Source organism: Macaca mulatta, chromosome 6 (genome assembly GCF_049350105.2).
Source record: "Macaca mulatta isolate MMU2019108-1 chromosome 6, T2T-MMU8v2.0, whole genome shotgun sequence".
In the NCBI taxonomy this organism is placed as follows: Eukaryota; Metazoa; Chordata; class Mammalia; order Primates; family Cercopithecidae; genus Macaca; species Macaca mulatta.
Window position 1 is genome coordinate 87,037,508 of NC_133411.1, and position 27,427 is coordinate 87,064,934.

General features: G+C 38.6%; 1 protein-coding gene across 1 annotated transcript in view; it reads left to right on the forward strand.

Annotated features, from left to right (window-relative positions):
- MSH3 (mutS homolog 3) overlaps positions 1-27,427 on the forward strand; it is a 220,591-nt gene that overhangs the window by 62,326 nt on the left and 130,838 nt on the right. Inside the window, exons 9-12 of the mRNA XM_015140339.3 lie at positions 6,600-6,712; positions 10,009-10,123; positions 23,168-23,252; positions 25,912-26,021. Of these exons, the coding sequence (XP_014995825.2) occupies positions 6,600-6,712; positions 10,009-10,123; positions 23,168-23,252; positions 25,912-26,021 (423 nt within the window). The remainder of the gene's footprint in view (positions 1-6,599; positions 6,713-10,008; positions 10,124-23,167; positions 23,253-25,911; positions 26,022-27,427) is intronic.

Below are 27,427 nucleotides of genomic sequence, written 5' to 3' on the forward strand. Positions count from 1 at the left end.
TTCTGTGCCATTTTGCCATGATGCTAGTAATCTTTAGTAGCTTTTTGGTGTAACAAGATAGTCTAGGCTCATCTTAAACATTTTCAGTCCCAGACCTGGAGTTAGTCATTTCTCCAGTAATCCCTCCCTAGTTTCTTTTAGTAGAAAATTGTATTTCTTTTTCTTTTCTTTCTTTCTTTTTTTTTGAGATGGAATCTTACTCTGTCACCAGGCTGGAGTGCAGTGGCGCCATCTCGGCTCAGTGCAACCTCCGCCTCCCGGGTTCAAGCAATTCTCCTGCTTCAGCTGCCTGAATAGCTGGGACTACAGGTGCGTGCCACCACACCCAGCTAATTTTTATTTTTTTAGTAGAGACAGGGTTTCACCATGTTGGCCAGGAAGGTCTTGATCTCTTGTCCTCGTGATCTGCACGCCTCAGCCTCCCAAAGTGCTGGGATTATAGGCGTGAGCCACCACCTCTGGCCCAAATAGACTTTTGTTTCAGAGATATACCACTGCTCCCAGCCCGGCCAGGAAATGGTATTTCTAAACCACAGCCTGTGCAACTAGGGAGTCTATTTATTGGATAGGTCAGACTATGTTAAGAACTCATTAAAAAATACTTCTAGGCCAGGCACGGTGGCTCAAGCCTGTAGTCCCAGCACTTTGGGAGGCTGAGACGGGCGGATCATGAGGTCAAGGATCGAGACCATCCTGGCTAACCCGGTGAAACCCCGTCTCTACTAAAAAATACAAAAAAAAACTAGCCAGGCGAGGTGGTGGGCACCTGTAGTCCCTGCTACTCGGGAGGCTGAGGCAGGAGAATGTCGTAAACCCAGGAGGCGGAGCTTGCAGTGAGCTGAGATCTGGCCACTGCACTCCAGCCTGGGCGACAAAGCGAGACTCAGTCTCAAAAAAAAAAAAAAAAAAAATTCCTTCTAATTCAAATTCAGGGCTAAAGAGTTTTTATTTAACTTTTACAGTCTAACATCTGTATCTCCTTTTCCCAACCATGTTGAAAAGCCTGGTTCTTATGTAAGTACTCTGATTTTCTCATTTCAAATATCAGGTATTTAATTTGCTTTATCCCACATTACTGAATCCATATTATTAAAATTGTATATTATAAAATGCCGTTCCTTTTGGTCTTCCATTTCTCTCCCATTTATTTCACAGTTGTAATATATCTGCATCGTCAGAGCATATAGCCATTAGGTACTATACCGTCTTTCTTACAGCCTCCATTGAGTCTTAGTTCTCCAAGCAAATATGTAGTATATGCTCACCGCCAATTCTTATATCCGTGTCTTTCTAGTCATTTTGGGTGTCTGAAATTTATTCTGTAGCATAGTTGTTCTTACACCTTAGTGTGCATCGGAATTACCTGGCAGGCTTGTTAAAGCACCGAGTACTGGGCCTCACCGGCAGATTCTCTGGCTCAGTACATGTGGGATGGGGCCTGAGAATCTGTGTTTCTAGCAAGTCCCCAGGTGGTGGTGATGCTACTGGTCTGGTGACCATACTTTGGTTATAGCTGTCTGTGGCCTTTTTACATGGAAGATTGGCTAAGCGTAAAATTCTTTACTTACAGTTTATTTCTTTGAGTATCTTAAATATGTTACTCTATTGTCTGTAGTATAAAACATTGCTGTTAAAGTTAGGCAACTCTGTTTTTCTTTCTTTTATAAACAGCTTGTCATTTTGGCTGGAAATAATTTTACTAGATTACTTATTGTGGTGGTCATTATGGGTTGATTTCCCCAGGTATGTGATGTGTTTTTTAAATATATAGTGTCAAGTTATTTTTCTATTTCTTTGCTTTGCCCTCTTTGCCAAGTTTGTACCTTGGGAGCACCTTTTATAAACGTTTTAGATCTTCTTTGCCAACCTTTTCCATTTGTTACTTTCTTCCAATCTTTCAGATCTCCTTTTTCATTTCTTTTTGACTTTGAAAAAATTTCCCCCTTTCATTTCCTGCTTCTTATCTTTATTATCTATAGTATCTATTCAGTTGTGTTCCTTCTAGTCTATCCTTCATTCTGAGTTTTTCTTTTGTCTCTAATTCCTGAGTTCTGCCCATTCATTTCTGAGTTTTTCTAAGTCCAATTTGTTTTCTTAATAATTTTTTTAACTTGTTAGGGTTTGCATGTTTTATGGAGATGTCTAACATTCTATTGTCTGTGGAGATGTTATTGTGCTTATTCTCTTATTTCTTATCATAACTTTGGACAGGATTTGAGTTTGGTCCTTTTCTATTACTCATTTTTATGCAAATTCATTTTCCCAAACTTTTAGAGGAGGCGTAGATTCAAAATAGCTTTTCTGACTTCATAGTTCTGGTAGTGGTTTTTAACTCAAAGTATTATTTATAAACAATTCATTCATTTTTAAGTGTACAGATTACACAACTGTAAGTGTAAGTGGTAGTGTTACACAATTTTGTAACCACTATCACAGTCAAGATGTGGAAGAATACTTTTACCCTCAAACTTTCTCATGTGCTTTTGCAGTTGGTTCCCTCCCTTCACATCTGGCCCTAGGCAATTATTAATTTTCCACCAGTATATTTTACCTTTTACAGAATTTTAAATACAGAATATCTTACAGTATATATTAACTTTTTTTTGGCTTGATTTCTTTCACAAAATACGATATTTTTGAGATTCATTCATTTTGCTGCATACTGTTCAGTATTTGCAAATGTGACAGCTCATTTTCTCCTGGCTCTCTTCTGTAGTACTTTTGTCTTTTTAACAATTACCCTGTTACCCTTTTCTCCTCATTTTAGATTCTGTTCATAGGAGTTTTTCCTCAGTGTAAGATTTGTCCTAAAAAAGTGCTTTGCACCATTGGTTTTGTGAGTTCATAGGGCCTAGAGTTCTCAAGCCCCTTCAGGCCTTACTGTGGACTCCCTGTAGTCACTATTATCAAATGTACAACCTGCACTCCCAATTTCAGCTCCTCAAAATATCCTACTATACTTTCCAGTGAGTACCTGGTTGCTGTTTTGTGTTGTTCCTGTTTTCCGATTGTTAGAGTTCTGTTGCTTCTGTCTGCTGCTTCTCACATGGTTGCTGATAGCATTTGTGTCTTATTGTTCATCCCACCTGCTTGCATTTCAGGGTTCTTAATATCTTGAGATGCAGTCATAATGTAGTACATGGGGGTTTTAGTTTGGTTATTAAATTCTCTGTTTTTATGGCAGGATTTAGGGAGACAAAAACTGCTTGAATCTAACAAAAAACAATTATTTCAGTAAAATATTATATCAAGAAAAATACCAAAAAATCACCAATATGTGTTACATTGATGAAATGATACATTTATTTCTACTTTTCATAATGTCGAGGGAGGGAGTGTTCTGCCTTTGTGATGGGGTATAGCCGTTTGTGTTTATGTATTTTCTGTATCTTTTACATATGTCTACCACATTATTGTCTGTTGTCTTAGATTGTAAACTAAGAAAGAGTGATTGATGCATGGCATATACCCATGAGAATTTGTTTAACTGTTTTTGTGAAGTAAAAACAAATATATACACTATAGATTTTCTGTCATAAATCCTTCTTTTTGAATTTTTAACCTAGTTGTTAAGCAAAATAGGTAATAAAGTTTCACTATGTTTATTTATTATAAGGCATTGTAATTGAACTTTTAAATCAACTCATACGATCTCCTTGCTCAGGAAGGAAAATCATAAAAATAGAAAAAAGCTTGCTTTATTTTTGTGCTGGGGATGGTTTCAAGTCTTTTTTCGGTTTTCTGTAGAGACCAAGAAAGTGTTCTGCATAGGGAGCCAAAGAAAAAAATATTGAGAAACTTTCTAAATTATCTTAACTCAGTTGTTTATAGTATAGCTTTACAGACAACTTTTTATGTACTTAGATCATTAGATATACCTACATCAATATACATAAGATAAGCTTCCAAAGGAAATACGCTTTGCTTTGGGAATACTCTTTGTAAATACTCTTTCCTGTCATCTACTAATTTTCATTATAGCACCAGTCTTTTATTTGTATAGGTCAGTGGTTCTTTAACTTTAATGTGCAGTAGAGTCCCCTGATGCTGGGCCCCTCCTAACACCTGCTTCTGTTTCAGATAAAGACAAGAGAGAGGTATGTGTACATATCTAAGAGTGAGCACAACCAAAGCTATATAAAACCTTCATGGGGAAAATTACAGAACATTACTGTTGGATATAATAGACATGAATAGAGGAATATACCAGCTTTGATAATGTGATATCTCTAAGATGTTATTTCTCTCTAAATTAATTCATTACATATCAAAGCAAAATACCAATAAGGGCTGGGTGCAATGGCTGATGCCCATAATCCCAGCACTTTGGGAGGCCGAGGTGAGCAGACCGCTTGAGTCCAGGAGTTTGACAGCAGCCTGAGCAACATGGCGAAACCCCGTATCTACTAAAAATAGAAAAAAATTAGCTGGGCATGGTAATACATACCTGTAGTCTTAGCTCCTTGGGGCTGATGAGGGAGGATTGCTTCACCCTGGGAAGTCGATGATGCTGCAGTAAGTCCTGATCGTACCATTACCACTGCACTCCAGCCTAGGCGACAGAGTGAAACTCTGTCTAAAAATAAATAAATAAATAAACTAAACTAAAATAAAATAAAATAGAATAAAATAAAATAATCACAGCAAGTTTCTTGTGAAGACAGAAGGTAAGTGAACCTAAAATTTACAAAGAAAATCAAAGGTCCAGGAGTAGCCAAGACAATCTTGAAGAGCAAGGTAGGGGCCATGCCACTTTAGCTATAGATGCCAAGCCCTGGAAATTAAGAGACCGTGGTCCTGATTCAGAGATAGACAAAAAGATCAGTGGAACAGCATGGAGAAGCCAAAGACATATATAGAAATGCAATATGCAGTGAAAGTAACATTATAAATCAGCAGAGACATATGGAATGCTCTCTAATTGCTACTTTGATCATTAGTTATATGGAAAATGTAATTGTATTTATAACTTCACACTATCCACAAAGATGAATTCTGGTGAATAAATTCAGAAAGCAGGTCTTAAATTTATTAGAAAATATAATAACAAAATACTTAACTGCGGTTAAAATTTAAAAAGTACATATATCTTCGTGTATAAATCTTAGAAATAGTGTAACATTGAGTCAATTTGTATGGTTAAGATAAAGTACCACTCATACAAAATGAAAAGCATGAAATGATACAGTTTTTTATAAAAAATGAAAACATACATGGTAATATACATCACATTCAAGATAATGTTTGCTTCTTTTCTTTTACTAATTTTTTTTAAAAATTTGAGGCAGAATTTCACTCTTACCCAGGCTGGAGTGCAGTGGTGTGATCACAGCTCACTGCAGCCTTGACCCCCCAGGCTCAAGTGATCCTCCCATGTCAGCCTTCCAAGTAGCTGGGACTATAGGCATGTGCTACCATGCCTGGCTGATTTTTGTGTTTTTTGTAGAGAGACCCATGTTGCCCAGGCTGGTCTTAAACTCCTGAGCTCAAGCAGTCCTCTTGCCTTGGCCTCCCAAAGTGCTGGGATTACAGGTGTTGAGCCACTGTGCCTAGCCAGTGTTTCCTTCTGGAAATCGTAGAGGGATGTGATTAGGGAGGGATATGTGCAGGCTACAACTGTAACTAAAGTTTTATATTTTTAAATAAAAATGTTTTAAAGCAACATGTGACGAAACATTAACACCAAATGAATATCAAACAACAAAGAAATAGTTGAAGAAATTGTGGCATCTATATACTATGAAATATTTTTCAGCCATTAAAAAGGAGTTGTAGCTAGGTCATTTTTATGGAGGGACTTTCAAGAATTATTAAGTGAAGAGAACAGGACACAGAAATATGTTTATAAAACCATCTCAGTTTTATAATATAGTAACATAATATATAATGAGCATATATTAGATATGCTTGTGTATGACCAAAATATGAACATGAAAAAATATGGAGAGATTCATTCTAGGCTGTTAACATGAGAGATAACAGTCATGGGAGTGAGGTGCTAAAGAAAGAAGAGAAGGAGGAAGGAATAGGGAGTCAAGAAAAATAGGAAACGAAAATGCACTAACCCAGCATGATATGATTTTGTTTATGTACTCAGGCAAATTTTTATACATATTTTTAGAAGGACTGTAGAATCACTTTAAAGAGTGAGAGTTAACCTAATTTACTATATTTGACTGGAGACTGTGATAGAAACAGATTTAGCAGAAAGTCCCTCAAAGAAAGAGTTACTCAGTGCTGTATTCTGTGGCTAGAGTATTTAAACAAATAACGTAATCAAATCGAAATGATGCTTTTCATTTTTTCTCCCTTCATATTTAGTAACATAATGGACCCTAATTTCAATGAGTTTTTCTTTTTAAATAATGATAAAGAACTCACAATGTGCTAGGTGATATAAAATAGCAGTTAATAAAAAGTATTCATTTTAATATTTTATGAAATAGAGCTTTTTGGCAGAGAAACTTTAGCTCTTTCTTTCTCTTTCTTTCTTCAACTTGGGAAAGAATAAGGAATAAATATCTTTTTTCCAAGACCTAAATACCAGCATTTCATGATAATAGACAAGTTATCTTTGAAATTTTCCTTTTTTCTTTCAGTGTGCAGGATGACAGAATTCGAGTTGAAAGGATGGATAACATTTATTTTGAATACAGCCATGCTTTCCAGGCAGTTACAGAGTTTTATGCAAAAGACACAGTTGACATCAAAGGTAAATATTTTCCCTGTAGGTCCTGAAGTTGAACTGATTGGAAATTTGGATAAAGGCATGAGTATGATTCTCAATTTAATGACGTCTAGGTTGTTACTATAAATATGTGGGAGAAGAAGGTCTCACTGTTGTTGTGCTCATCAGAAACACTATTGCACTGCAGTCCCAGCTACTGGTTAGGCTGAGGCAGGGGAGGATCACCTGAGCCCAGGAGTTTGAGGCTGCAGTGAGCTATTATCACGCCATTGTAGTCCAGCCTGGAGTGAGATCCTGTCTCCTAAAAACAAAAAGAACCATTGCAGCTTTTTAAAAAATTATGACCAGCTAGTAACTTGATGGTTTTGACATATTCATTACAGTAGAAGGAGTTTTTGACCATCTTTCCTTTTTGCTTATCTTTAAAGATGGCTCATTAGTATCTTTGTATTTTGTAGACCGTTTGGATGATAAATATTCTGATGAAGACTAGCATTTTGAAATGTTGGTTGCCAAAATTAAAACACCAGAATGTTAGTGACAGGGTTGAAATATGTTAGGTAATCATTATTTGTCTAATTCACATGTCCACAGTCAGGCATTAATGCTTACTTTCATTTGTACCTCACATTCCTGCCAGTCCAGCTTATGTTAGGGTCCATTTTATGGATGGTGAGGTGAATAGACATTTTCCCCCTCGGCATAAACTTGGCTTTAGTCTGATCTTCATCAGACCCCATATGGAGGAAATTTATCCCTGTCACATGCTAGAGAGCGTTCGTCATCAGCTCCCCGTCACTGCTCCATTTAAACATCAGTATCTGGTTAGCATTTCCTTGCATCTAGGCATCAGTGTCTTGTTAGCATGTCTCTTAATTTCATGATGCCTTCATCAAATTGAATCAAGTGTCTGAGCATGTATCCTACTTCTTTTTATTTTTTCGATAAGGTCTCACTCTGTCACCCCGGCTGGAGTGCAGTGGCGTGATCTCAGCCCACTGCAACCTCTGCTTCTTGGACTCAAGCAGTCCTCCCACCTCAGCCTCCCAAGTAGCTGGGAGTACAGGCATGCACCACCACACCCAGCTAATTTTTGTATTTTTTATAGAGGTGGGGTTTTGTCATGTTCCCTAGGCTGATCTTGAACTCCTGGGCTCAAGCGATCCTCCCACCTCAGCCTGCCAAAGTTGCTGGGATTACAGGCATGAGCCACCATGCCCAACCAAGTGTACCCCACTTCTAACACCAGTATTCAGTATTACCAAGGGGTCATCTTATGTTCAGCTAAAGACCTGATTAAATCCCAAGACTACGATGACCCATTCGTGGTATCAGATTTACTTAAAAGACATGGGCCAGAAAACACACCTTGCAAGTGGAGCTTGTGTTCCCCTTAGTGGGATAGTCCTCACAGCAGTCTTTGTGGCAGTGCCCTGGAGAGTGTATGAAGGAAGGAGACTCACATCAAGTGAGCATAAGCGCCACCCTGGCTTAGAAGCTCCATGCCCTTGAGGAGACCGTATTTCTTGCTGCAGTCTCTGCAGAAGACATGCCCGGTTGCAAAAGTCAGTGCACTGAGAGAAGGCCAAAGCTCTGAAGTCAGGTATTTATAATTCTTCTCAGTCCAGATATAATGTACTGATATTTGGTCATTTTTACCACAGGCAGTGCTACTTCTGACACATTGATACACCATCTTAATCACATTTTCTGGGGAACAAAGCTAGAAAGTTAAAAGAAAATAAAATTCTCAGTGGAACGGAAAGGTGTTGTTAGCACTTCATTTACACTCTGGTTTTATAAACACCTGTAGTTAAAATTAATAAGATATTTTATATTACTGATTTGTAGAGAACATCTTGTAATATATATATATTTTTACTTTTAAAAGTAATTAATGCTTATTGCAAGAAAGTCAAACAACATAGTCGTATATAAAGAAAAAAGTAAAGTGCCTGCCCTCAAACTTGTCCTCTGCCCTTGCCGCTTATATGTCGGAAGGATTATCATTAAAATTTGGCATATATCCTTGTGTAAAAATCCACACATCCACACATAAACGTACACACATAGTTCTCTGTATTTGTTTAACATAGCTGGGATTTATTTGTTCAGCTAATTTTTTTGAAGGCTTATTTTATATGGGAGGCATTGGGCATACAATAAGGAATAAAACAAACAAAAATTCCTGCTCTTTTGGAGTTTACATTCTATTGGTGAGAGATGGACAATAAAGTAAACTAGTGTGTTAGAAGGTGATACATGCTATGAAAAAAATAAGGCAGGGGAGTGGGTTGAACTTTTAAATAGGATGGTAAAGAAAGGCCTCACTGAGAAACGGCACTTGAACGAAGATTTGAATAGAGACTGAAGGAGTTAAGGGAAAAAGCCACATAGACGTGAAGAAACAGTATTTCAAGCGGAGACAACAGTAAGCACAAAATATCTTAAGGTAGGAGGGTGCTTGGCATGTTTAAGGAATAGCAAGTAGTCTGTGTGCTGGAACAGAGTAACTGATGGGGAGAACATTAGGAGGTGAGCTCAGAAATACAGAAGAGATGGCAGGCAGATTGTGTAGGGTCACTGTAAGGACTTTGGCTTCTACTCTCAATGAGTTGGGGGATGTTGGAGGACTTTGGGGCAAAATAGTCTAATGATCTGATATACATTTTAAAAAGAATTACTCTGGCTGCTCTGTTAAGAATACCCTGTGGGGTGCAAGGATGAAGCAGTGAGACCAGATGGAAAGCTGTTGCAGTGTTTGTGGTGAGACATGAAAATGATCAGACAACTTTTTTCCCCCACTTAGCAACATGTTATAGATGGCCTTCCGTATCAGTGCAGATAACTGGAAGTCATTCCATTTAGTTGGTACATAATAACCAGGATTTACCAAGCTTTACTTAAGTACTATGCTGTTAATGTTGATTTAGGTGGCCTCTAGTTTTTTTAATACTCCAAAAGATTTTTCAAGTCACCTCCTTGTACACACATCCTCGACATGCAGTTTGGAGTATTTCTAGGCAAACGGGATGGACATTTTATGTTTTGAAAAAATATCCTGTTCTCCAAAAAAGGTTCATTCCACCATCAGAAAAATGCCCCTTTTTTCCATGCCCTGGGTATTAGTAATGATTTACATTTTTCCAAAGGTCAATTTTAGGAGATATTGTCTAAATTACTATTTCAATAACCATAAAGTTTTACTTAAAATTTGTGTTTCATAATGGTAATAAGTTAATGATTCTATTTATTACATTTTCGAATTTGATTAATTAAAAATTTTTTTTAATAACAAGTTAATATATTCTGTTTTCTAGGTTCTCAAATTATTTCTGGCATTGTTAACTTAGAGAAGCCTGTGATTTGCTCTTTGGCTGCCATCATAAAATACCTCAAAGAATTCAACTTGGAAAAAATGCTCTCCAAACCTGAGTGAGTGATTCCTCCAAAATTACAAAAAGGGGGAGGCTATATTATGAACATTTCTTAAATTGAATTTGGTAGTACTACACTTAGAGAAGCTTGCCTGCTATTGATAGAATACTAGGGTGCAAGGATGAGCTGTTTGGTATTGTTGCTGAAGAATATTAAAAATATATTGATAGAATTCTGTCAAATAAATTGTATTCATGGTAGCTATTTGATATATTATAGTTTTGACTACAAAACTCTGCTTTATACTAATGGATCCAGAAATAGTATTAAAAAGCATTCATAAAATTTTACCACCTTTCTTATTCTTGGTTTCATTTCTTATTTCATAGACCATAAAGTTAGAGAGAAAAGGGCCAGCTGCTAACACAGCTTTTTACAAGAGTGATTAACTGTGGATTTTGGAAATTTAAAAGCTCACAATTGACATTCTAGGAAAATACTTGTTTAATAACCAGTGGAACAGAAAAAAGTAGTAGGATACTTTTCTTGTCTTTTTACATTCTGCCTTCACGAGCCACTTCTTTGGCTCTGTCAAGAATCACCCTCCATTATATTGATCCGGGATACATCAGCTCTGTCCCATTCTGCACAGGTGGGAGGGGAGATGGGTGCTATCTCAGCAAAATGACAGAATATAAATTAACTAGGAAACAAGGAAGTGGTGCTGGTTCAAGGTTGCTGGAGAGAGTCGAAGAAAGGCAGGTTCCTTGGGGTTCTTTTTGTAATGTCTTTGATGTGTGTTCTCCTGTGTGGTACTAGAACAGAGTATCATTTCTCTGGAAACAATTTTATCCTATTTAAAAGCAATCTAAATGCCCATCAGGGATCTTTGTGCTATATTCATGCAATGTAATGTTATACAGCAGTGAAAATGAATGAACTAGAGCTATTAATATATGACCAATACTTAAATTTCATGAACAGTATATTAAGCCAAAAATAAAGTTGCTGAAGGCCACACAGTACATACCTTTATATGAAGTTAGAAACATGTGAAATCGTACTCTATACTGCTTAAGAATATATATGTACTTAGGGAATAAGTGAAAACATGCAGGGGAGTGACAGAAAATTCAGAAGCAGGGTTTCTTCCAGGAGGAAGAAGGGAAAGGAGTAAAGATTGGGGATGGATGTGGCATAGTGGAGTTCAACTGATGTTTCATTTCTGAACTGGGTATTGTATTAATCTGGACATTTTTTAGTGTGGCCAAAATGTTTTATTTTAAAACGTGTCAGCCCGGCATTATACCCTCATTGGATTCTACTTTAAGCTCCAAAAATAAACTTATTAAAGAGATCAGTCTATATGGTTGGCTGTGTTGGGGCTTTTTAAAAAAGGGGTGACAAGCTACCTACCAGTTTGACTTGTTAATGATAGGGACCCTGTAAGTGAGGTAGAATTAGTGATAAATAGCTTGCCCATTAAGACTTATGTTTCTGTTCTATATCACCAAGCAAAGAAGTATTAATGTTGGAGTAAGGAAACTAACTTAAAAATCAGGCCCTGGTGTGTTCAGAAGCAAATGAATTTGGACCTGGAAAGATGTGTCCTCCCCATATATATATATATATATATATTTTTTTTTTTTTTTTTTTTTCTTTTTCTTTAGATGGAGTCTAGCGCTCTTGCCCAGGCTGGAGTATAGTGGTGTGATCTTAGCACACTGCAGCCTCCACCTCCTGGGTTCAAGCAATTCTCCTGCCTCTGTCTCCCGAGTAGCTGGGATTACAGGTGCATGCCACCACGCCCAGCTAATTTTTTGTATTTTTAGTAGAGACAGGTTTGGCCAGGCTGTTCTTGAACTCCTGGCCTCAAGTGATCTGCCCGCCTTGGCCTCCCAAAGTGCTGGGATTATAGGCGTGAGCCTCTGCGTCCGGCCTGTCTTCCTCATATTTAATTTGAAGTAAGAATAATACCAAACAATAAAACAAGATGTCTATATATACTGAAATTAAAATAGCATCTTTTCAAATTACCTGAAGGTTAACCTCTTGATAAATTGAAAGAAGCGGAACTTTTTGCCTCTTACAATTGATGGTGGAGGATGGTCAGGAAACTGGCTCTGCTGGTGACTTAGTGTATGATATAATGTACCTGTTGGGTACTTCCATGGAGCCAAAGCCAAAAGACATAAAGTGCTCCCCTTTGTATATATTCCCAGCATCCAGCATAAGCCTGGCACCTAGTAGGCTTTTATTATATATTATTATTATTATATATAGTATTAATACAGGATGAATGAAAGAAGGAAGGAATTCTTTGTTCTGTGAGGGTGTATTTCACTGGAAATTGCCAAAAGGTCATTGGAAACCAAGATTAATTAATGAAGATGGTGATCAAACTGGTACTCTAGTTTTGCTTAAAAATGAAATGTTGTGTTTATGAGTGGCATGTAATTTGACTCTGAAGATCATTCTAAAAGAGTAATTCTATAGTTCTTATATTTTGCAAAAATAATGTTGCTGCCTTTTTTTTTTTTTGAGACAGAGTCTCGCTCTGTTGCCCAGGCTGGAGTGCAGTGGCATGATCTTGGCTCACTGCAACCTCCACCTCCCGGGTTCAAGTGATTCTTCTGCCTCAGCCTCCCAAGTAGCTGGGACTACAGGCACGCACCACCACGCCCGGCTAATTTTTATATTTTTAGTAGAGACGGGGTTTCACCATATTGGCCAGGCTGGTCTCGAACTTCTGACCTTGTGATCCACCCCCCTCGGCCTCCCAAAGTGCTGGGACTACAGGCGTGAGTCACCGCACCCAGTTGCTTCTTAAGGTGATTACTTTGGAAAAATGAATTTTCTCCTTGTAGATGAAAAATTCAGTTGCATTACTTTATAAACATACCTTATGCTGCTGAAGTTTTGGACTTTTATTTCAAAAGCTGTGTTATCAAGGGGAAAATAAAGTTCACTTGAATTGGCTTGTTTAGCAAATTCTTTCACAAACATTGCTGCATGTTTCATTAAAATCGTGATACGTATTTATTTAAAGGCCCTTGTGCCATTACAGTAGAATTTTAGGTAGTCTGAGAAAATATGCCATTTCAGGAATTGTTCTTAAGGATGATTTAAGTGAAGTTTTGTTAAGGCAGACTTGAGGTTCTAAAGTTATTTTGAGAGTTTAAGTTTGTTTCAAAGAAAAATGGTGTAACTAAACAGGCCGGGCGCGGTGGCTCAAGCCTGTAATCCCAGCACTTTGGGAGGCCGAGACGGGCGGATCACGAGGTCAGGAGATCGAGACCATCCTGGCTAACACGGTGAAACCCCGTCTCTACTAAAAATACAAAAAAAAAACTAGCCGGGCGAGGTGGTGGGCGCCTGTAGTCCCAGCTACTTGGGAGGCTGAGGCAGGAGAATGGCATAAACCCGGGAGGCGGAGCTTGCAGTGAGCTGAGATCCGGCCACTGCACCCTAGCCTGGGCGACAGAGCGAGACTCTGTCTCAAAAAAAAAAAACACAAAAAAACAAAATAAATAGAATGTGAGGGTGTTAGGTATTTATTATGACAGAATTAACCTGATGCCTAAATTTATGAAATTCAAAGGAATCAACTTTTTGTTGTTAGAAGTGAGTGCTTTTGTCCTTTTGGATAGTTTTTATTTGGAGTGGTCACAACTTCAAAAAGATAGTGGAAATTTCAGGAAAGAGTGAGAAAATCCACCCAAGATAGACTGTAAAACCTTTTTTTTAAAGAAAACTTCTTATGATAACAGAATGATAACATGTGGTGATTACCTTTACTTACTAGTGAAAGAAATGGCTTAATATATAAGCTGCTCTAATGACATCTAATGGCTAGCAGCCAGGGATGCTGCTAAACATCCCAAAATGCACAGGATATCCCTACGGAACACATTATTTGGCCCCAAATTTCAACACTCCAAAACCAAACAAATATATTACAAGAAAACAAACCACAGACCTGTATCTTTTGATTATAGACATAAAAATCCTCAGTGAAATGTAAGTACATGGAATCAGAAATATATAACAAATGATTATACATCATGACTATTGGATTTATTTCAGGCATACAGGTTTGGTTTAAAAATCTGGAAACCAATTAATCTAATCTCGCTTATCAAAAGCTACATGATAGTCCCAATAGACAGGAAAAGCTCTTCAACACCCCTTCATAATAAAAACACTGAAAAAACTACGACTAACGTGGAACTTTCTTGACCTGACAATGGACATTTAAGAAAACCTCAAAGACATTAAACTTACCTGTTGTTAAGATACAGTATTCCGGCCGGGCGCGATGGCTCACGCCTGTAATCCCAGCCCTTTGGGAGGCCAAGACAGGCGGATCACGAGGTCCGGAGATTGAGACCATCCTGGCTAACATGTGAAACCCTGTCTCTACTAAAAATACATAAAAAGTAGCTGGGTGTGATGGTGGGCACCTGTAGTCCCAGCTACTAGGGAGACTGAGGCGGGAGAATAGCATGAACCCAGGAGGCGGAGCTTACAGTGAGCTGAGATCACGCCACTGCACTCCAGCCTGGGAGACAGAGCGAGACTCCATCTCAAAAAAAAAAAAAAAAAAAAAAGATGCAGTAATCCTCAGATCACTCTCTAAGTTCAATGCAATTTTTGTATCAAATCCCAGCTGGCTTTCTTGGAGAAATTGACAAGCTGATCCTAAAATTCATAGGATTCATATCTCTGTTTCAAAACTTGCTACAAAGTGAGTAATCAAGACAGTGTGGAGGGTGGGGTTAAAAGAAAAGACAGTGTGGAATTGGCATAAGCACAGACATATGATCAATGTGATAGAATTGAGAGTCTAGAAATAAACTTATGGACATTTGATTACTGACAATTCAGTGGAGAAAGATTTTTTTTCAAACAAATGGTGCCAAGATAGCTGTCTGTGCAAGAGAATGAAGATGGAGCCTTACTTCCTGTCATATTTGAGTTTGGAAGATAACTCAAAATGGACCAAAGACCTGTTATGAGTTAAAACTGTTACACTCTTTGAAGAAAACATAAGTCTAAATCTTTGTAACCTTGAATGAGGCAAGGATTTCTTAAGTATGACATCAAAAGCACAAGTGAGAAGAGCAAAAATAGATACGTTGAACTATATCAAAATAAAAGCTTTTATTCTTCAAAGAACACCATCAAGAAAGTGAAAAGACAACCCATTGAATAGAAGAATTTTTGCAAATCATATATCCAGTAAGGGACTTGTATCTAGAAAATATATATATATATAAAAGTCAGTGGTAAAAAGATAACTCAGAAAATGGACAAATGATCCATATAGGTTTCTCTCCAAAGAATATATGCCAACAACCAAGAAGCACATGAAAAGATGCTCAACATCATTAAGCATCAGGTAAATTCAAATCAATGCCATTGTTAGATACCACTTTATACCCACTAGGATGGCTATAACTATGAAAAAAAAAAGGTATTGTCTGGGATGCAGACAAGTTAGAATCCTCATACATTGCTAGTGGGACTGTAAAATGGTACAGCCATTTTGGAAAACAGTCTGGTGGTACCTCATGACATTTACTATGTGATCTAGCAATTCCACTAGATGTTACTTAAGACAATGAGAATATGATGTCCACATAAAAAGTTATACACATGTTCATAAGAGCATTAGTCATAATAGCCAAAAAGTAGAAACAACCCTAACATCCATCAACTGAAGAATGGATACCTAAAATGTGTTACATGCATACAATAGAAGGTTTTTCAACCATAAAAAGGAATGAAGTACAGATACATGTTGCAACATGATGAACCTCGAAAATATTATGGTAGTTGAAAGACATCAGTCACAAAAAGTCTCGTATTGTCTGATTCCATTTATATGAAATATCCAGAATAGGCAAATCCAGAGAGAGAAAGATTAGTGGTTGCCTAGGGCTCTTGGGTTGTGGGGGGGAATGGAGAGTGATTACTAATGAGTATAGAGTTTCTTTTTGGAGTGATAATATCTAGAATTACATGGTGGTGATGGTTGGCCAATTTTAATATACTAAAGACCGCCTAATTGCACATTCCAAGTGGGTGAATTGCATAGTGTGTGAATTATATCAATAAAGTTGATACACACACACACACACACTTTTAAATGTCAGTAGTGCTGAGATTGAAAAATCTTTGTCTCTATTTTAATTCCATTCTTAAGGCAATATCCTTCTGAGGCTTATACCCAATGCATCATGTATTTTGAGGTATTTCTACTCTGGTTGGAGTGTGTTCCAAGCTCTTTGTGAACTTTGGTCACTGTTCACTACTAATTTCTGGTGGTTATTTACCAGGTCCCACAGAGGTTCCTAAACAACTTTGAGGACTGGTATTTGGCAAGAGTTGAGGTGACCCTTCAGCAGATCTCTGGAGCTCCCTCTATGTGCAGCTCTGTTATCTGGCATTCTGTCTCACAAATTATAGTTTCCCTGTGCCCACCAAGGAGGCAGTCATGTTGTTTACCTCATTTGTTTTTCCTCTCTCAGGAATCACAGTTCTGTGCCAAATACACCTGAAAAGTTTTCCCCCTCACATATTTTGTCCAGTTTTCTCATTGTTTATGGTTGGAGGACATTTCTCATGCAGTTAATTTTTTATGATTGAAAGCAGAGGTCAGGTGGCACAATTGAACACTGCACAGAACACTGCACAGAACGAACAGAAGAGGAAGGCTGGAGATAAACATTCTATTAAGTTTAAAACATGATTGCCGGCCAGGTGTGGTGGCTCATGCCTGTAATCTCAGCACTTTGGGAGGGCAGGGTGGGCTGATCACCTGAGGTCAGGAGTTCGAGACCAGCCTTGCCAACATGGCGAAACCCCGTCTCTACTAAAAATACAAAAATTAGCCAGACATGGTAGCGGGTGCCTGTAATCCTAGCTATTTGGGAGGCTGAGGCAGGAGAATGGTGTGAGCCTAGGAGGCAGAGGTTCCAGTGAGCAAGATCATGCCACTGCACTCCAGCTTTGGTGACAGAGTGAGACTTCATCTCAAAAAAAAAAAGGTCGAACATGGTGGCTCACGCCTGTAATCCCAGCACTTTGGGAGGTCAAGGCTGTCGGATTGCCTGAGCTCAGGAGTTCAACACCAGCCTGGGCAACATGGTGAAACCCCATCTCTACTAACATACAAAAAAATGAACCAGGTGTGGTGGTGGGCACCTGTAGTCCCAGCCACTCACTCTGGAGGCTGAGGCAGGAGAATTGTTTGAACCCGGTAGGTGGAGGTTGCAGTGAGCTGACATCATACCACTGCACTCCAGCCTAGGTGACAGAGCAAGACTCCATCTCCAACAAAACAAAACAAAACAAAAACAGAAGAGGGAGATGTATGAAGTTAGAAAAGCTGTCCTAAACATTGCCCGTGTTCTAAAACTTCAGGAAAGTTAATCTTCACTTAAAAATTAGCAATGGGAAAAGAATCAAATTTCTTACAAAATTATTATGAGAAGAAAGAGAATAAGGAGTAGGATGTCATTACAGATAATGTGTACATGCCAGAAAAACATGCTCACAGATGAAATAAAAATGATGATCTGGCTGGGCGCAGTGGCTCACACCTGTAATCCCAGCACTTTGGGAGGCCGAGGCTGGCAGATCACCTGAGGTCAGGAGTTTAAGAACAGCCTGGCCAACATGGTGAAACCCCATCTCTCCAAAAGTACAAAAAATTAACTGGACATGGTGGCGGGTGCCTGTAATCCCAGCTTATTCGTGAGGCTGAGGCGGGAGAATTGCTTGAACCCAGGAGGCGGAGGTTGCAGTGAGCCAAGATTGCGCCATTGCGAGACTCCGTCCCATCCGTCCCACCTGTCCCACCCGTCCCCCCCACCAAAAAAAAAAATCTGTTTTAAAATGAGCTAAAAGACACTAAAAAAAATGATACTAGATGTGAAAGAACATCAATGAGCAATATGAAAGCTTAGAAATGAGGTGATAGGATTTAAGAAAGAAGTATAAAGAAAAAGATCAATTTAGGACTGAAGCGTAAACTTGAAAGAATATAGTAACAAATAAATGTAATACATATAGTTTTAGAGAAGTAGAATTTAAAAAGAGGGATGTGCAAAAAACTAACATAGCAGGCTTGATCACAAAGCTTTCCTTAGAAAGGCCATCCTGCAAGTTTGGCCCTTGACTGGAGTCTGGGACCTTGCATTTCGGAAGAGTTTTCACCATTTCCTGATGAGAGTGCCTCACTGTGCCTTAACTGTTAACGCAGACAGCGTGGTTTATGCTGATCACCTACTTTCTCAGAGCTGGAATTTTGGTACATGGTAGGGAGACAGTGTCTATGGGACCAGTCTGGCATACAAATCATGGGTGCTGAGTCTCTAATGAGCTTCCCTGGTGGACAACATTTCACACGTGTTATTACAATTCATTGCTGGGGAAATTAAGTGCATCCTGTGTGACTCCGCCTGGAGAGGATTCTTGGATGCCCGGTTCCCCCTGGACTTTGCCTTAGGCACCTTTTCCTTTGCCTGATTTTGCTTCGCATTCTTTCACTGTAGTAAATCATAGCTCTTAGTATTATTCTGTGTTGAGTCCTCTGTATCCTCCTTGAATCACTGAACCTGGCAGCGGTCTTGTGGACTCAACATACACTTTTCTCATTATTTGCCTTTCTAATGGGCTTATTGGCAGGATTTAGGAATGCAAAGTTAGTCATGTTGTTTAATTACAAATCAATTGTAAGTGAATCTACAACCCTGAAGTTTTGTAATATAATACAATTTATATTTTATAAATCACATTAACTGCTGAAAAGTTAGACAAATGGTGAATTTATGAACTCTGAAAACTGTACATACAGAAATATTTTCAGCAATAGATTTCATGTGTTATATGGTAGTTTTTTTTGTCATTGTTTCCATTTTAAAATGGTATTTAAATAAATTCTGTACCCTTATTGCCTTTGTCTAAGTCAAAAAGATTGGTTTTCTTTTTTTTTTTTGTAAGCAGGGTTAGAGTAATACAGAGTCAATTTCTCTGTGCAGCTTTTGGCAAAGATGTTTCCCTCCCATTATTGAGGGGAAAAAAAAGCATCTATTATATTTTTGGTGTCTGAAATATTGATAAACTATTTTCCCATGTTGTATATAAGATTTCTATGCAGGTTCACACAGCATGAATTCTAGCCACGCGTTGTTGGTGAGTTTCAAAGCACATAGAGTTTGTCTTCCACAAGGATAAATAATTTAGAATTGCTTGAATGTTTCAGGTCAGTGATCAGATACTATTGGATACTTAAGGATGCTGGTAGATATAACCCTTAGTTCAAAAATATATATAATTCTAATGGAAATAGGTGCTAACAGAAGGAAATTTCATTTCTATTGGGAAGGAAGACTCCAACTCCAGAATACTTATAAATTTATACTTATAAATACTTATGAAATATATGGCAACTCCAGAAGCATGGTTAGTCCTTCTTGTAGTTGCTTGATAATTATTCTAGATGGGAATCAGTCTGATTTAAGATTGCCCAGTGGTTGATCTTTTATTAAAGTCAATGTAGATATCAGTTTTAAAAAACAGCATCTAATTTGAAATTTAGATTACTTGTTTAGTAAGGGCAAAAAGAAAAAACAAAAACACACATAGCAAAAAGAAAACACAGAAAACACCCACAACCAACCAAATAAAAAATCACACACACAACACATTAATACTTACATTAATACCATTAATTAAAATAACTTATACCTGTGCTCTCTAAAGGTTGTGAGCTAACTTAAAAACCAACTTGGTTGTTCATAGTTACTGGTTTCTTTTTGATATTGTAGATATTGGGTAATTATATGTAGATGAAGGCTGTAAGCCTTCTACCCCACCTGCTGTGTACCAGGTAGTGGGTTAATTCAAACTGAATTCTGTCACTCATTTAGATACTTTTTAGCAAGCAGGCACAAAAACAGTCATGTAAACTCTTCTCTAGCTCTATGAAATTCCAATTGTCTTTTTGGTATTCTGTCAGTACCTTGTTTCAGTGGTTCACTTGAGGCATATGCAACATTATAATAGCGACAGTTCACTTTTAGTTGGAGTCAGGGAACAAACCCTGAGATAATGGGTAGAACAGGGGATGCTTTCAGAATCCTAAGCCTTAAAACACCATCCCTTAGGGTATGGTCTGTTGGATTTATAGGATTATTATACCCTGTTCATGTGAGGGAGGAGGCAACTGGGCAGTATTTCTGGACAGCCCACAAACTTCCATACCACAGTGAAAAATTATGTCTTACACATCTGTTGTTGACAGAAGATAAAGGCAGCTAGCTGAGATGCTTTTAGGAAAGGCTGCTAGATTGTGGTTTCTTGATTAGTCTCATGCCAACTCTTATGGCCTGAATGTTTGTGTCCTTCAAAATTCACATGTTGAAACCTAATCACTACTGTGGAGATATTAAGAAGGGCCCTTTTACTAAGTGATTAGGTTATGAGGGCAGAACGTTTGCAAATGGGATTAATGCCCTTAAATTAATAGAAAAGACTTAAAGGAGCTGTTTGCCCCTCCTCCATGTGAAGACACACAGAAGGTGCCATCTATGGAGACTGCGCCCTCACTAGACACCAAATATGCTGGCACCTTGATCTTGGACTTGACATCTTCCAGAACTCTGAGCAATAAAATTCTGTTTACAGACTGCCCATTCTGAGGTATTCTGTTATAACCCAAATGAACAAAGATGCCAACTAAGCACCCTTCTAGAGTCGATGTCTGATTAGGGCGCTAACATGTTAACTAGTCACTCCTAGGATGGACTTAGTTAAACCTAATTGTCAGAACAGCCAAAGTAAGGACTCACATCTAAACATATGGGTAATTGGTTAGATACCAACTCAGAGCCCAGGCTATCAGCCGAACTTCCAACTTAGATCTTTGACCATGAATTCAAGTGAGCTCTTGTCAGCTACATAACCAATCACTGCCTAACTGTTTCTTCCTGTAAATAATGTTTTACATTTAATAACTATCTGGCTATTTCACAGACAGTTCTGGAGCTTTGTGATTCAAAGGGAAAAAAATAAAGCCAACCTGGTTTTCCCATAGGAAGATGGCAGACATTTGTAGAGCATCTACTGTCCGCTGAGCCCTACAGGTGGTACAAAATGAATTAAGACATAATTCTTGCCTTCAGGGAGCTTAGATCTATTAAGGAAGGTAGAGGCACAACATAAATTGCTGTAATTCAAGACAAATTAAGTTAACTGCTACAAGAGGGAGAGAAAGGGCTGAACACCTGTTATCCTTCAGTTTTGGAGTTGCTTCCCTCTGAAAATCATTAACAGATTATCATTCTTTGGAAGCTAGCTCAAACCTGTCACAGATACATTACACCACCAAAGGACAGCATTCAGTTACTAGGCAACATTCCTAATTTGAGGTAAAGTATTTCTCTTTTCCAGGGCTTTGGGGCCTTAGTCAAAGGAGTCATCTAGAAGTGAAGGAATCTCTTTTGGATACTGGTTTTTCGGGCTCTGATTTTAGGTTCTCTAAAGTTCTGGGTGATGGCTTGTTTTCTTAACTCGGGAAACTGGACGTTACCTAAAATTACAGCTATGAGAAGGGTGGTTAGGTTTATAGCACAAACACTTATGCCTTTCTTTTGTTAAATAATTTAGTGACCTGCTGTTATTTTCCTTGCCTTTAAAAATAAGCTCTCAAGCCTGTAAGGGCTATTGACAGAAACATCTAAGGACTGGCTGATAAAGGAAATTGAATTACTGCATTAGTACTGCATTGATTAGTACTTCTTAACACGAATTGGAATTGTACATACATTTATTAGTCATGCTGTAGCTCATTCTCAAATCTTTTTGAAATTTATTGAACTTCTAATTTTGTTTTGGATAGATACAGGGACAATAAGGAGAGTGTGAATGCTTTAACTGAGTTTAAGGAAGTAACAGTGTTTTATACCCACTAAATGTGGCCATGGTAATGTGTGTTTTTTTTCTTTTCTTTTGGAGACGGAGTCTCACTCTGTCACCCGGGCTGGAGTGCAGTGGCACAATCTCAGCTCACTGAAACCTCTGCCTCCCGGGTTCAAGCGATTCTCCTGCCTCAGCCTCCCGAGTAGCTGGGACTACAGGCGTGTACCACTACGCCCCGCTAATTTTTGTATTTTTCATAGAGACGGGGTTTCATCATGTTGGTTGGCCAGGATGGTCTCAATCTCTTGACCTCGTGATCCACCCGCCTCGGCCTCCCAAAGTGCTGGGATTACAGACGTGAGCCACTGCTCCGAGCCGCATATGTGTTGTTAATTACAGAGAAAATAACACTTGTTGCATATGTTAGAATCTTTTTTTTTTTTTTTTTTTTGCCGAGATGTAGACTCGCTCTGTCTCCCAGGTTGGAGTGCAGTGGCGTGATCTCAGCTCACTGCAATCTCCACCTCCCGTGTTCAAGCGATTCTTGTGCCTCAGCCTCCTGAGCAGCTGGGACTACAGGTGCATACCACCATGCCTGGCTAATTTTTATATTTTTTAGTAAAAATGAGGTTTTGCCATGTTGGCCAGGCTGGTTTCAAACTCCTCACCTCAGGTGATCGGCCTGCCTCGGCCTCCCAAAGTGCTGGAATTGCAGGTGTGAGCCACTGCGCCTGGCTTAGAATCTTGATTAAAAGTATTTATCAAGATGATCTCATGCTAAAGAATAAGGAGGACAGTTTTAAGTATCTTGACATATTTTTCTAGCTGATCACAGCTTTTCATGAAGATATGACCACTGTGCTTGGCTAATCAAGACCGTGTTTGGTTCTATTCCTAGAGCAAAACCAAAACAAAATGTTGTTACCATTACTTCCCTTTCCTGTTCTTGTTTTTCGTGTTAGAGTAACTATCCTTGTCTTGCATCAGTCTACTTAACAGCACCAGTGTTAATGGAATACAACAGCCTAATGAATTTTCATTTTGCTCCTTTTGTTTGATTTCCTATCAGAATGCTAATGTTTGCCGTAATGTAGCCAGAATGTTTCTAGTTCCTGAATTAATTTTTTATTTATGCATTTACATCTAGTCTAATTGTATTTGATTCTTTTACAGGAATTTTAAACAGCTATCAAGTAAAATGGAATTTATGACAATTAATGGAACAACATTAAGGAATCTGGAAATCCTACAGAATCAGGTCAGGCAACCATAAGGGCTAGTTTATTATAAATGGTTTTGGAAAAACTTCTGAGTAAGGCAACGGTCTGTTTTTAGAGATGCAGGTGAAAATGTAGTGTCTTTAGCTGACTGCACTATTAGTTGATAACTGTAGCACTCTTTGGAGAATGAACTGTACATAATACTTCTCTGGGTTTTTTTTTGGGGAATGATGGAGCTGTCCTTTTTAATGACTGAGGGGCATGCTTATCCTGACAATTTCTGTAACGTCATCTCTGTATCAGGTAGTTTTTTGGAAAGGCATTGTCACTGAAAATTAATATGAAGTGGATTTTTTTTTTTTTTTGGCTACTTGGTTATATTTTTTCTATATACCTTTAACTTTTTGTTGAAAAGTTTGCAGTCTTATTTCATTATTCAGGTTATAAAACAGGTTTCTGGGATATTCATTTTGACTGTAAGATTTATAACATTTCAGTTCACAAACTTTTTTTTTCTTCTTCTTGGAGATGGAATCTCGCTCTGTTGGCCAGGCTGGATTAAGTGAAGGGACACCATATTGGCTCACTGCAACCTCTGCCTCCCAGGTTCAAGTGATTCTTCTGCCTCAGCCTCCCGAGTAGCTGGGATTACAGGCACCCACCACTACGCCTGGCTAATTTTTGTATTTTTAGTAGAGACAGGGTTTCACTATGTTGGCCAGGCTGGTCTTGAACTCTTGACCTCAGGTGATCCACCTGCCTCGGCCTCCCGAAGTCCTAGGATTACAGGCGTGAGCCAACACACCCGGCCTCAGTTCACAAACTTTCATTGTTTATTTGTCCTTTGTTGATGAATTAGGAAGATAACAGGGAGATTAAAGTTACTGCTTTCATTTATTAAACTATCACTTGGGAAGGTGAGATATTATATTATAACATTAATGTTATCCTAACAAAATCATAAAGATAAAAAGCAACCCCACATCATTTGATTAAGTAGTGGAGAATCATCTGAACCATCTGAGTCAAAGGAGTTAAAATTCTCCAGAAATATTTATTACTATTGCAAATTAAAGTAAACACTGAATTTATTCCCCTGACTCCTGAATCTGCATATTATTAACTAGTGTCTCTCAATTTCTTCCTGTTCCAGTCTGTTCTAGTATTCTGAGTTCAGATGTATTTTTGTTCAATAACATTTTTATCTTGTCATCATCCAAAAGCTGAAAATCTGTCCTGCAGGTCTCTCTCATCAACTCTGTAGCCATCTCCATGATAGGAAATAAGTAGTAGGAATAAAGAGACATTTCTTGACTGAAGGAGTGCTCACAGTCAGCCTGCAGCCAGCCGTGGCATTGTAAGCGTTCCTTGCTTCTGTGCATCTTACCTGTTCAAATCCTACTACAACAGAGTCAGTTCTGAAATCAAATTCCTAAGGCAGAAATCATCTAGAGTCAAAATACCCTTCAAAATTCCTTCCTTTATTGGGGCTTGCACCATTTTAGAAGCAGAAGCTGAGAATTAACATCTTCTGCTTGTCTTTGTACCTCAACTTCACCCCCACCCACCCCCAACCTTTCCAAGGAGCAATGGAAAGAGGTACAGGGTAGGAGTTGGGTGTCAGCGAGAACAAGGATATAATAGGACACATGTCTCTCGCACCTCTCTTGTCTGAGCCTGCTTCTCCAGGGGTGTCAAGGAATTGCCTTCCTCACGGGACCCTTTACCCCAGTCAGGCCAGTCAAGCTCTGGTCTCAGGAGCAGTGCTGCTCCTGATCTGAACTGCCCTCCTCAGCCTGTCCAGCCATCCTCAGAGGAACCTTTGTGACCTTGTACCTTCTCTGTGTTCTCTGCATTGAAATCCTGAGACCTGAGAGCTTATGTCACACCTTTTCTAGTTGATTGCTGGCAGGTGGCATTGTGTCCTAATTATGGGCCTTTTTCCAACTTGGCTATGAACACTCTGAGGGCAGGACCATGTCCTTGCTATGTTCAGCACATAGGAGGTACTCTGGAAGTAGCTACTTACAGAAGAGAAGGAAAAAAGACAAGACAAAAAAACTCAACTCAAGTGGAAACAGCCATTTTAGGTCTCAAGATTTAAATGTCTCAGTGGGTTTTGTAATACTACTGTGAAACCTTGGTTAAAATTAATTATGTCTAGTTAATTGTGATTTTTTTTTGTAAGGACCCAAATTTTAAGTGGCAAAAGCAAACGTTTCTAGGGATTTAGTAAAACAAACTAAAATAAAATCCTTCCTGGGTAAATAACTAGAGTGCAGTGCAGGTTCATATCTATCTCCAGCACCTTGTTCAGTGTTGTCGTGAGAGCATTGGTTTATAAAATGGTAACTGAAAAACCAAAGGAAAATTAAATCATCTTCACTATATTGTATTTCCCAAGGCAGGAAAGTGTGCAATTATATTTTAAAGATGCTTGAATAAGCATACATTTCAAAATAATCTTCTGAATAATTTATTCTTAGGTAACCAAAAACTACAAACGATCCCTTTTCTGTGTAAAATATCAGTCCTTCATTCTGTGTGTATGTATTCATCTGTCAAACATTAAATGAACACCTGTTATAAGCCACATTGTGGTAGGTATATATGACATTTAGAATCGGGGTATATGAAATAACCATTTGGCACAAATAATTGTCTAGTTAATAAAACTTGTTTTCTGGTCTTTCTTAGACTGATATGAAAACCAAAGGAAGTTTGCTGTGGGTTTTAGACCACACTAAAACTTCATTTGGGAGACGGAAGTTAAAGAAGTGGGTGACCCAGCCACTCCTTAAATTAAGGTAAAGGGAATCCTTTTTGGGGTGTTTAATCTGAAATTATAAAATTGTGAAGTGAAAGGCATCTCTTAAAACCAAGGTTACCATTATTTCTAAGAACACAGTTTTAAATTGGGTAACATTTTATTTTATAACTGAGCAATAGACTGGCTGTCTAGTATTACAGGGATTTTTTTCCCCCATTCTCATGAATGAGCCTGCTTGCAGATTGGCAGACATAGGGCATTGCCCAAGGATAGTGAGGAGAGATGCGTTTTGTGGAGGACTTTGAAGGCTAGGCTGAGGAGTTCATAGCCAGAGGGAGTTCATTCAGTGATTCTGAGCATGGGGCTGATATGATCAGAGCTGGGCTTATGTGCAGGAGGGGACTGAGTGGTAGTGGTGGTGGGGTCAAGTTAGCAAGTTCAGGGAGAGATGCCGAGAACCCGAGCTACAGCAGTAACAGCAAGGAGTCCAAAAGAGGGGGTAGGTGTGAAATGCTTAGAAGAGTAAAGTGAGTAAACTTGGAGCTCCCTAAGGGAAGATACTTGAATCCAGTGCCTAACATACAGTGATTTCCAAGGTTGTCTGCATGTTGTCTGCATGTTGGAATCACCTGGGATGCATCACAAAATACTGATGCCTGTGTCCAGCCCCCATAGATTGTGATTTAACTGGTCTCCAGCATGACCAGGGAGTTGAGATTTAAATTTTACCCAGATGATTCTGATATGCAGATAAATGTGGAGATTCTGACCTAGAACAGTGCCTGGCACTAGTAGTTTATGTTTATGTTTATTGAATGAAAACGGTTATTTATTGCACAGTTTCTATTTACTGGTGTTTAATACTGAAAATCACCTTCTGAGATAGGTCCTTGAAATGAGGAAACAGATTCAGAGAGCTTCACTAACTTGCTCAGTGTTTCACAGCTGATAGAGCTAAGTATCAGATTTAAAACCAGCATTGACTCCAGAGACCTTAGCAGGAACAAGCCATTATCCTGAATAGTTACACCTCTGGCTAGACCAGAGTGAATATGGTGTGGTGGTGAAGAGAACTGCTATGTGTTGGCTCTGTCAACTGAGTGAGTCACTCCCACTAATCCTCAGTGGTCTCACCTTTGACATGGTGGAACACCTCATCATAGCATTGCTGTAAGGAATAAAGTTTTGACCTCTTTATCTCACACCACACAGTACGCTAGGAGCTTTATGAGCATTGTCTCTTTTAAACTGCACAGAGCCTCACTACACAGATGCTGTTATTAGCCCCATGTTACTCTGTGATTAATAAATAGTCACTATCTTCAAGAAAGGATTGCAGATGTTAATGTTGGTCGTAGGCTTGAAGACACTGTTTCGGGTTTTGCTGCTGTTTTCTTCTCTTTCTTTTGCAAGGTGTTTTACTTACAATGTCAACTTTAAAAG